This window comes from Peromyscus californicus, unplaced genomic scaffold (assembly GCF_007827085.1).
Source record: "Peromyscus californicus insignis strain IS unplaced genomic scaffold, ASM782708v3 Scaffold_14__1_contigs__length_90479793_seg_2, whole genome shotgun sequence".
Taxonomy (NCBI): domain Eukaryota; kingdom Metazoa; phylum Chordata; class Mammalia; order Rodentia; family Cricetidae; genus Peromyscus; species Peromyscus californicus.
This window is the reverse complement of record NW_026294436.1, coordinates 16,829,051-16,841,151: the sequence shown is the minus strand read 5'-3', so window position 1 is coordinate 16,841,151 and position 12,101 is coordinate 16,829,051. Positions and strand designations below refer to the sequence as shown.

Genomic DNA, 12,101 nt, shown 5'->3' with positions numbered 1-12,101 from the left:
CCAGCCTCTGGGGCATGCTATCAGGTGTCATGCCCTTTGCCTGTCATGATTTTCTGTGTGTCCTCCATTCTTGTAAGTTAATGGCTTTTGTCAGACATCTTTTGGTCTTTCCAACTTAGAATAATTTTTTTTATTCACTGTGATACTGATACCAATTCTTTTTTTTTTTTTTTTTTTGGTTTTGGTTTTTTAGGACAGGGTTTCTCTGTGTAGCTTTGCGCCTTTCCTGGAACTTGCTTTGGAGACCAGACTGGCCTCAAACTCACAGAGATCCACCTGCCTCTGCCTCCTGAGTGCTGAGATTAAAGGCATGCGCCACCACGCACTGATACCATTTCTTTAAGGATGAGAGTAGCGTGTAATAAATACCTCAGAGGTACAAAACAATATATAAGTTCCCTAAAATAGTCCCAACAACTCAAGTAATTAAAAATTAGTTCACTTTCTGTTCATAAATGATAACAGTACTTCTGAAAGTCAAGGCTCAATGGAATCGGATGTTTTGAGACTGATAGATGAAGACATTTGATCCTAAACAGAAGCTGACTAAGAACTGCATAAATAAGACAACCAGATCACAAGAAAGTAGGAATCATTTGTGTGTGTCTCCCCATTCCTGCCCCTTTGGGAAAATATTGATCTCTTGGTTCTTAGGATGGTTGCCAAGTTGTCCATATGCTAAAAATGTGATGGACATTGGGCTGAGATGTCCTGACCTTACTGCCTGTGGGAAGATACAGGGAGAATGGAGAGCCTTTGAAAGATGGAAATACAATGAAGATGAATCATTTCCATGTGTTTTGTAACTATAGACAGTCATGTTGAAATCAATAGGCAAACACGAAGTCCAGCAAAGAGAGGGTTGGATTTGCAAGACTATGTGTATGTCAGCATTATGAAATATCGCAAGGGAATGGGTCCATCTCAAAGACTGGAGAGATGTTCCCATACAAAGCATAATTTTTGCATTAGTAAATCAAGCACAACAGTGATATATAAGGTTAGTACGTTAAAATTAATTGAATGCCTGTGCAATATGCGGCAACAATGAGAAAATGAAAATAGCAATACAATTTCACCTGCAGCAATATCGAAAACATGCAAACACAGTAATAAATTAAGAGATACACGACCTCTGTAGTGAAAGCTACAAAGCACTGCTAAAAGGAATCAAAGACATTGACAATAGGGCCCTACACCATGCTTAGGGGTTGGGTAGTTATTTATAAGACAGTAGTCCTGTCAAAATTGATGTATAGACTCGTGTACTATCCATTAAAACTCAATAAATTTGTTGTAAGAAATTACCCCATCGCTTCTAAAATTTCTCTGAAATATTGATATATAATAGTTATCATGCACTTGAAGAATTAAAAAAATAATGATGATTCCTATTATTGGCTTTTGAGACACTCTAAATCTCCAGTAATTAAGGCAGTGTGTGTACAGATGAGTAATCAATCGATGGATTAGGAACAGACGATTTGTAAGTATTCAGTTGATGGTCCCTGAAGGCAACAATGTAATTTGAAGAGCTTGTCCAATGGTGCTAGATAAAATGGCTGTTTGAAAATGGGGAGTAATGAGCCTATAGAAGATATGCTTGGAGCTTTGCCAGAGCCTTTGGACATTTTCATGGCACTAGGCATTTTTTGTGCCTCTCTGCCTGACTTATGGCTGCTGACACATGCCCAAGTCTGTCCCGGGATTGACACAGGAACTCATCTCACCTTTCCAAAGCCTCACTTTTAAGTAGACTCAAAAGTATCTAAGCAGGGTGCTGATGGCGCACGCCTTTAATCCCAGCACTTGGGAGGCAGAGCCAAGCAGATCTCTGTGAGTTCGAGGCCAACCTGGTCTACAGGGCGAGATCCAGGACAGACACCAAAGCTATACAAAGAAACCCTGTCTCGAACCCCGCCCCCCCAAAAGTACCTAAAAGATTTACCAGCCACCCAGCACAGCCATAAGTAGTCAAGTGCTAGTTATGTAGTTGTGTAAGACACAGAAGTGGCTTTGCCTATGGAAGGGGCATTTCTGTGGTGTAACGATGCCCCTGAGATTCTGTCAGGACTTGATCTGAAATTTTGATTTCTTTTAATTTTATCTTCATTTACCTTTGTTCTTGTATGGGCATTGTAAACATTTTCTTTATAAATAATTTGCAATGGATTGTTAGCTCAAAAGCTACTCCTGGAAGAACTTAGCTAGTACCCCAGTACAATCAACACACACACACACACACACACACACACACACACACACACACACTGAACACAAATGAATACATGACCTGAACTATAGATATAAATGTGACAGCTCATTCTACAAAACTTAAAGAAGAAATATGGAAGAATGTTTTCATGGCTTTGGACTAGGAAAACATTTCTCCAGACAAATGTTATAGTTTGTATAAAGTAAAACAATACATTTGGCATCAATACAACTAATATTTTTGAACAAAATAAATCAAAATCTTGTGAAGAAAGTAAGAGAATGTAAAGCTTGGGAAACTTTAACAATGCGGGGTTGGGGATTTAGCTCAGTGGTAGAGCGCTTGCCTAGCAAGTGCAAGGCCCTGGGTTCAGTCCTCAGCTCTGGAAAAAAAAAAGGAAACTTTAACAATGCATATTATCTGATCTAGCATTCACATGCACAATGCTTGCAAATTTTCTTCAATCAACAAAAATAGAGTTATTAAAATAAATTACTCAATAATCACCTTTAAAATAAGATATTTAATGCTGTTTGAAGATTTCTAATAATAAATGTGTACCTACCTTTTAGCAAGGCTATCCCACTTTTTGAATACAGGTTAATGAGTAATGACTGTGTAGCTTTTGACTCTTACAGTATACTCAAAGTAACTACTACTGCGGCCATACCCCTAAGCTGGAAATGAAACAAATGTCCTTTAACAAGGAACACTTAAAGGAATGGTGCTATGTTCTTCTCTCAAGCACCCAAAAGGCAATCTATTGACCATCCAATAACATTCATAAATCACCTAAACACTATGTTAAGCCAAAGAAGCTGAACATAAAAGAACTGTGTGATTCCTTTAATGTATACTGAAAGACACAATGTTAACTAATGAAATCAACATAAAAGAGTACATGAAGTTACAGGAAGTTCAAAGCAGGCAAATTTTATGGGTGTAATAGAAGTAAGAATAATGCTAAGTGTAGATGAGAAATTGTGTGTATGAACTGAAAAGTTACAATAAGATGTTATAGTGAGCAGAAATTGACTTATATTTTCATGTGTTTGATAGTTAATAAGATAAATATAAAAGTAAAAACATTTTCAAAAGCTTAAAATTTCCTCGGATTAGGAACTAAAATATATACATAAAACCATAAACCTGAGCATAGTTAATATCAGAAAAATGAAGCTGGATAAAGACGCACCCCACAGTGGGAGCTGCGATTTTAAAATTAAAGTCATGGTCTTCTAATACACGAAAGCATTTGAACTCGGAATTTGTCACAGTCAAGTAAACATATATTCAAGGCATCACTCCAGCTTGTGTAGAGTGGGGTTTCAAAAGCACAATGTAGGTGATAAAGAGAATCTCACCCCTACACACAAAAATAATCTAAAAGAAACGGAGAACAGATGAATATTTTCTCAACAGATCTGTAAACATAAATTATTATGTAAAACAGTTGGTGAAAATGTAACCTTCTGTCTCTGATTACAGGTTACATTCATAAAGACAGGAAGTTTGAGGGGAAAGAGAAACAATGTACAGTATGGCATTAATTCATAATTCATGATTTTGTTCCTAATTCAAAGTCTGTCACATTTGTGTGCAGAGAAATATGTGTGTAGAAAAAAAATATATATAAAATCTATATTTTTATGAAAATGAAGTCAATCATTACTGTATTAAAGTCAAGAATACAATACAGTTTCCTTAAAAGAAAGGCAGAGAAAAAAATAAAAAGAAAAATGTGTGAAAATACAGAAAGAACACACAAACAAGAAAAGGAAGGAAATGACGCTCTTTATCACAGGAGTCCATGGGAAAGTTCTGATGTAAAAACTATCAGCTGAACATTACAGAGGCCAGCATTTGTGAACTTCGTTGTGTTAAATAGCATGGTACCAAAATATAGAGGGGAGCTATCATGACAGCGGGAAGAATGTGATGGAAACATAACTGTGGTGGCATTCTCTAATAGACAGCTGGCATCTATAACTTTTCAATAGGCTAATGGCAGATAATGGCTCAAGGATATTGAAAATATAATAAATGGAGCTGAAATTTTTCAATATACATGTACTCTCACAAAAACAATAATTTTGGCCAGAAACTGTGAAGCCTTAACAAATCTGAATCAAGCAGCAATTGCCTATGAAAACGTGTGTGTGTGTGTATGTGTGTGTGTGTGTGTGCAAACAAAAATTACTAAATTAATGCTTAAGCAATTAGACATGGTTTTGAAATTGAAAAACTGACCTCTACTTTGTACAGTGTTCAGGGAAGAAGGATACTTGTGACATAGAGGGCTGTGACAGTTGGAACACCAAGTATCAGATGACAGGTCAGAATCAGGCCCAACACATTCAGCCGGGGCTGCCGTGCTCAATTCAAACCCTTAAAGGTCTTCATCACTACAAAGTACAGTGAAGGCATTTAAAAGCACCATATTCTAGTTAGAAAATGTATACATTGAAACCCAAGGAAAATGGGATGAATGCAAGAAAGAACTTAATACATTAGAAAACAAGAATTTAAAATTTAGAATCAATGAAGACTATACCACTAAAACAAAGTCCTGACAAAACTATACAAGTAAGAGAAAGAAGGATAAAAATCCAGTGAGGCTCTCCCACTCCATCCTCATGAACTTTAGACCAACAGTTGTGGAGCCTGCATGGGACTGGACTAGACCCTCTGCATGTGTAGCTTGGTCTGTTCACGGGGCCTCTGGTGGTGGGATCAGGATCTATCCCTGGTGCATTAGCTGACTTTTGGAGCCCATTTTCGATGGTGGGATGCCTTGCACAGCCTTGATGCAGCAGGGAGGGGATTGGTCCTGCCTCATCTGAATGTACCAGGCTTTCCTGACTCCCCATGGGAGGCCTTACCTTTTTGGAGGAGGGGATAGGTAGTGGGTTAGTGGGGGAAAGGCTAGTGGGGGAGCCAGAGGAGGGATGAGAGGGGGATCTGTAGCTGGTATGCAAAATGAATAAAAAATTTCTTAATAAAGAAAAATCCAATGAGCCAAAAGGAAAGCTGATGTCCACACATACACAGAAAGCTTTTTCAGGGAGATTTTAAACATATATCAGAAAGAACTCTGCATAATAAGTTCAGAGAGAGATTCCAGTCCTGTCTTGCCTGATCAGCTTGAAAGCAACTGAGGAGGTGACCCCCACCCCTAGTCAAAACTGCTGGTTTCACAGCTCGTGAAGCATCATGATCTCCTAGTTTCACCCACTGTCTCAAGCATGCAGAGATGTAGGCTATTTCATAGCACCAACGGGCCACATTTAGAACATCAGTACCCAAAAGGAGAAATTAAATCAACTCACTTAAATACACCACAAAAGTGCTCTATTTCGGTTATGTAATGCTGGTACTAAAATAAGTTTCAGAAAACCAAATGTTCTGTTTTAAAATTCAATGAGCTCTCAGTGAAGGGACTGTCTTTTAAAGCCCCTGCTATAAAAACCTTGTGAAATAGCATCAGAATGCATCAGTTTACACACATCTAAACAGATCCTCATCACAGTTCATGCTAAATACTCATTCAAGAAAATCTAAACTCCATGCTTGCAGGAGAGATGGGGGGAGGCAGAGAGAGAGAGAGAGAGAGAGAGAGAGAGAGAGAGAGAGAGAGAGAGAGAGACAGAGACAGAGACAGAGACAGAAGCAAATAATGAGGTAGAGGTGAGAGGTGGAGACAGAGGAGAAATTTGAGAACATATACCGATTGTCTATACTTCAAGTTAGTGATATTGAGAATCAAAGAGATCAGACTCTATGACAGAAAATCAGAGCAGTCCTATTAAATTTAAAAACAGGCGTTGCTGTAAAATGTTCTTCCTGGGTTCTTGTTTTTCTGCCCCAATGCATGAGGTGAGTAGGGTTTTCCCCTTTCAGCAAGAGCACTCTTTCCATGTGGCTCTGAAAACCAGCCTGGTTCAAAAGTGATATTAGACCTCAGTGCACTGGGGTAAAATACCCAGAGTGAGGAACTGTCTTTGGCTGAGTGCCAATTACAGTTTAGCAGAACTCAGAATTCACATTTGAGTTGATGGGAAATCACCACCATTCTCCTCTGGCTTTCAGCTGAGTCAAAGAAAAATATTGGACAGCCCGAGGATCTTGGTCATTATACATGTACTCCAGAGACCGACACCTCTTGTTAAATAAGGTCAGGGGAGGCTGTGAAAGTGCTTGGAGCACTAGACATTGGGGCAAATTGCTTCCCGAAACAAAACACAGCTTGCAGAAGTGGTGCTAAGTGGCATTCATCTGTAATGAAACCTCATGGCTTACAAACTTCCCAAGTCATGCCAGAGCACTGTGAATATAGAAGAAGCAGATCAGTTCTCAGGAAACAGGCATCCATTTCTGAGTCTTCTAAGCAGAATCTGCCTGAGGGAACAATGGTGATGCTCCATACTGGCTTTCACTAGAGGATGACACACTCATGCAGAGAGAGAGGGGAAGGGTAGAAAGAGGGTGCGTTATGCAGTGTTAAGTCAGTGATAAAATTCAGATTCCATTATACTTAAGGCCAGTGCAGTTTCTTTTTGAACCTTCCCCTGTGACATTCGTCAATCCTGGTGACAATACACTGCTGTCATTGTTTGATTATGAGTCTTCATCTGAACTAGTCTTCAGAGAGCATCTTGTTCCGTCTGTCTGAGGGGAGGGGACAGGTGGATATCTGCCTTCATCAGCCCTGCTCTGGTACCCAGCTAGACAGGAATTAGTTAATGTTCACACAGATTGTTTGCTCAGCCTAAGACACAGTTCTCAAGGAAGTTTTCAGCCTTGCTTCCGCAGAAAATGATTCAGTTTGATAATCATCACCAAGACCTTTGCTTTCTTAAGCATGTCAATATTTATGTCTTAAGCGATTGGCAAATCTCCAAGAAAATCCATAAATAGAAAATCTGTATCACCTCATGGTTAAAAATGTCTGCAGAGCTTGGTAGTATAAACAAATACATCTATACCTGAGTAGTGTATTATATTCAAGTATATAAGATAGAAGAATCCAGAAATTTGTAAATCAGTTTGAAAAATATGGGATTCTAAGAATATTCAGGAGGGATACAGGGTCAGGGGAAACAACAAAAATGAATTGGCTAAAAAAGTGTGATTAAATAAAGGCTAAATATAAACCTATGCATTTGTTTGACTATATGAAGTTAAATATGCATGTATTTATTTTTACACACATAAAATACTTCTCTCCCCCATTGAATAAATGTCACATGGCAACAGATAGAGACCAATACAGAAAACCACAACTGACCAAAATGCAGAGAACAAGTGACTGTGTGGTGCCCAGCCCCAGCTGATCCACCTACAATACAACTCATGCACCAAGGCTCACAGATCATAATGGAAGAGTGGGTGGAAAGATTTCTAAGAGCCAGAGGAACAAGGACTTTGGCTGTGAGATTTAGTGTCTTATAAATGTCAGAGGCACACCCATGAAGTCTCATTGACATGGCTGTCTAAATAAAACCCCACCAAGAATGACAGCAGCCAACATGCTAACATGGAAGGGGAAAATCTTATGAGGTCTTGACCTTAGACAAAGCACTATAGCTAACTAAGGAATGATGACATAAGAAAAATGTATCTTCCCCAAGGAAGAGCACCACAAACTGGTTATCCAATACAACCCAATACCAAGTGGCCAGCCCTGGGGTCATATACATACAGGTCACATTGTAAGGACTGAGCAGGATATATTTTAATTGTTGATATATATGTATGTATATTGTTGAGATATATAGATGTATATGATATACATACATGCATACATATACATATATCAGTTGTGTGTGTGTGTGTGTGTGTGTGTGTGTGTGTGTGTGTGTGAAGGGTTGGAGGGTAGAAAGGAAAAAGGAGAAAATGGTGTAATTATATTTAATTTCAATAAATAAAAATACTTTAAAAAGGAAAACATAGGTAAAACAATGATACTTGTGAAAGAGTCAGCACTATTGGTTGGGAAAACTCTTCTATGGACAATCAAGTAAGCATCTTTTTCAAATTAAAGCATTGTAGAAAAGTGAGCAAGTTAGAATAAAGAATAAATAATATGGACATGTCATGGGAATGAAAAACCTCCCAAACATATGAAATAGTAAAACCTAGGTGCCCCCATTTCCTTCAGTTTCTGCCTTGGACTGATTTAGTTTTCTTCACCTCATTGTTGGCCTCCAGTTCTTTCTCCCAACACGTTTCCAGTGTCCCCACTGCCATTTATAACACATGGCTTTCTTCCTCCAACTGCTTTGCAGTGAGCAAGATGATCAGCAGCCCAGTGATTAACTATCCAGTATCTCATTTGGGGGATTTGATGAAATAAAACAAAAGTTTTATTTCAGGAAAAGAATATCTTTTGTTTTTTGTAAAACTGAATAGGAATTTATGTGTGTGGAGGAAGAGATATTTCCTACAGAGCTTAAACAGATCCTATGGCAGCCCTTCGGTTTCCCATGCTGCAGTCAATACAAAGGGTGAACTACAGGCTTCTGTTCCATTTCTCTTCTTCTGTCAACACTAACTATAAACACCCTCACCTTCCACATGTCATTTCTATCCTAAATACCCTGCAACAATAGCTGCCATTGTCCTCAGGTACTGATAAGGATCCTGTAATCCAGAAGTTTAATTGCCAGGCCACCATCATACTTGAAGACACATGAAGGTCATTTACATATTGGTGGAATGGAAAAAGAAATAAGAATAAGGAATTAGTTTCACTAACGTATGTTGCACTTCTGACTATTAAAAGAGAAGTTGGTAAGATAACAGTGAACAGACCTGTTAAATCAACATATGGTTCAGGGGATAATTATGAAATCATAGTTTCCTCTTCCTCAGGAAATGTGCATTAAAATGTTAATTAAACTTCAGGCACAATGATCCAGCTTCCTGTCTGCAATGCTCATCTCCATCGTCAGCACTGATTAGCTCTGAGGATGCTGGGGCATTATGCAAAGATCTCACAACTTGATACAACTGTGCAATATACTTAGGTATAGGGGAAGTAATCAGCTGTGAGTTCTGATTACCATTCCCATTCAAAGTCTGTGTTTACAGTGAGATTAGCATGGTGGATGGGAGAAGACATGGTCCCAGTGGTCAGGGCACCAACAAGGATCTGACATCTTAACACTGTTGTTATGAAACAGTGTTACATACATTTATCACAGTGATGGTCACATGAGACTGCTCAAAGTTATTATTGCTGTTGTCAAGGCTATTATTACTACCATTATGTAACACTACACAAGCTTTTGCAGGAGCAGCCTTCTCATTTCACACTGACAAGCGAGCAATTGTCTATATCATCGTGAAGATGCATGAATGGAGGTTAAAGTATTTTCTCCATCTCGACTTTCTAAACCCTCACAAAACAGAATGAAAACACTTGGAAAAACTTCAAAGATGATAGCTTTCCCAAGGAATCAAATGCAGATTGCCATGCCAGAACACCTTCAGAACCAATCCTGCAACAAAGAATTTAGCCTAATCACCAAATGCTTTGACCCGAGAGCAAGATTTTTTGCAGCGAAATGCTTAGACTTACTGGCATCTTCTGTGAATAAATTAGAACAAGTGAGGGAGGTCATAATCTCTACATTTACTTAAATTTCCTCAGGCTGCTCAGTCTTCCATATGTAGATTAATAATGATTATATTAATGTCTGTCTAAATGTGGGGAATATGTATCCTGTCATGGAAAAGTTTTGCAGACTTAAAACCCTTTACTGTTAAAATAAACACAACATTTTAAAGAAAGAATAGCGTTCAGCCTGACTAGATCTCAATTCTTCCAAAATTAAGTGAGTTAATGATCTAAACCCCAAACCTCTGGCTTCCTCAGACACCCTAAGATTGTCAGCTCAGCACTTGTTAAATGGAGAACTTTGCTCTAACTTGCAGCCCAACAATCACCTACAGTAAGTAGTACTTAAGTAGACAGATTAGTAATATGACTAGAGGTAACAGTCTTACCCTGTGCCTGGCCCCAAATACGTGACTCAAAATGTAAACTTTCAGTATATTTAAATTGCCCCAAAATGAATGATGATGAATTATTGAAGAATAGCATTATAGTGGAGTGTGCTACTGATGGGTCATCTTAGATTTGGTTGCCTTCAGAATCACTCAGCAGATAAAAATAGCACATGTCAGAACTCACTGAAGGTTGCAATAATTAGAAAGAATCAATAATTAGTAAATGCAAATGTGAGTTATTAGCTCATTTCAAAGATACTTTCCATTGTAGCAGTAAGATTTCTCTAACTGTTCCCCACTTCATCGGTAGGATAATTTAACTTGATGCATCTGAGTTTTTTCTTTGCAATATTTGGAACTCATCCTTGTTTTTCCTTCCCTATCTTCAAACAAAAACAGAACTTTAAAATGTCAAATTTTACCATATGGAAACACTGTTGCAATTAGGCTATTTAATATTATCCATATTGCTGTTATGTTTTCATTTTTCTAAAAAAGGAAAAATAAAGCAAATGGCTTGCCTAAATTTTTTTTCAGCTCTGGTAGAAGCAGCAACATAGGAAAAAGACGGTCTCATCTTTGGGAAAAGAGGAAAAGGCAAATACAGAGTCATGAACAGAAGCAGCATTGCACAGTGGGATTGAACTCTTAGGAGGAAATTGATACTTCCAGGATGAAAATGGAACAGAACCAAGACATTATAATGAGAGTCATTTGGTGCTGGAGGAGACCCCTTAAAAATGGTGCCTAGCTGACTCACAGCATGATCATTACAGGCTCTTTTCCTTGTTCACATTCTCAACATAAATGCCTTGGAAGAGGCAATGGTGTTTTAAATTGCTCATTCTCGTTTGTAATTTTTCATTTGTTTTTCTTTCTCTTCCAGTTATGAGTGGGTTCTTGGGAAAGATTCTTTTTCCATGTAACTAGAGGAGAGCCTTGAAAACTCACACTGTAAATGAACAACAGAGAAGGAAACAATGGAAGAATCGAGCATCAAAAAAGGAAATTACCTGTGGGCATCTGCTCCATGTTCCCCACTCAGACATGACACATTCGCTGGGACACAGAAGAGAACAGGCCTGGGTTTCTGGGGGAGCATCATCCTGGTTGCACAGGCTCCTGTCCACTACTCCTCCCTCAGTGTCAGCAGTACTCACACACCTGTTGGACAGTGGTGAGCATAAAGATGGATACATTTAAATTAGGACCAGCAGCTGAAAGAGAAAAAACAAACCGACAACCCAATCTTCTCCATCCAGTGGTCTTTTATTGAGTGATAACTCAAAAAAGAACCCTTGATGTAGAACACATCAAAAAAATTATCCATCATGACCAAGTAGGCTTCATCCCAGGGATGCAAGGATGGTTCAACATAAGAAAATCTGTCAATGTAATACACCATATAAACAAACTGAAAGGAAAAAAAACCATGTGATCATCTCATTAGATACTGAAAAAGCCTTTGACAAAATCCACCACCCCTTCTTGATAAAGGTCTTGGAGGGATCAGGAATACAAGGAACATACCTAAACATAGTAAAGGCAATTTACAGCAAGCCAACAGCCAACATCAAAGTAAATGGAGAGAAACTCAAAGCTATTCCACTAAAATCAGGAACAAGACAAGGCTGTCCACTCTCCCTATATTTATTCAATATAGTACTTGAAGTTCTAGCCAGAGCAATAAGACAACAAAAGGACATCAAAGGGATAGAAATTGGAAGGGGAGAAGTCAAACTTTCACTATTTACAGATGATATGATAGTATACATGAGTGACCCCAAAAATTCTACCAGGGAACTCCTACAGCTGATAATCTCCTTCAGTAATATGGCAGGATACCAGATTAACTCAAAAAAATCAGTAGCCC

The 12,101-nt window shown here is 38.4% G+C and overlaps 1 protein-coding gene across 2 annotated transcripts in view; it reads right to left on the bottom strand.

Moving 5' to 3' along the window:
• Thsd7b (thrombospondin type 1 domain containing 7B) overlaps nucleotides 1–12,101 on the bottom strand; it is an 831,070-nt gene that overhangs the window by 69,332 nt on the left and 749,637 nt on the right. For both annotated transcript variants that reach the window (XM_052736826.1, XM_052736827.1), the window contains exon 17: nucleotides 11,242–11,392. In XM_052736826.1, the coding sequence (XP_052592786.1) occupies nucleotides 11,242–11,392 (151 nt within the window). The remainder of the gene's footprint in view (nucleotides 1–11,241; nucleotides 11,393–12,101) is intronic.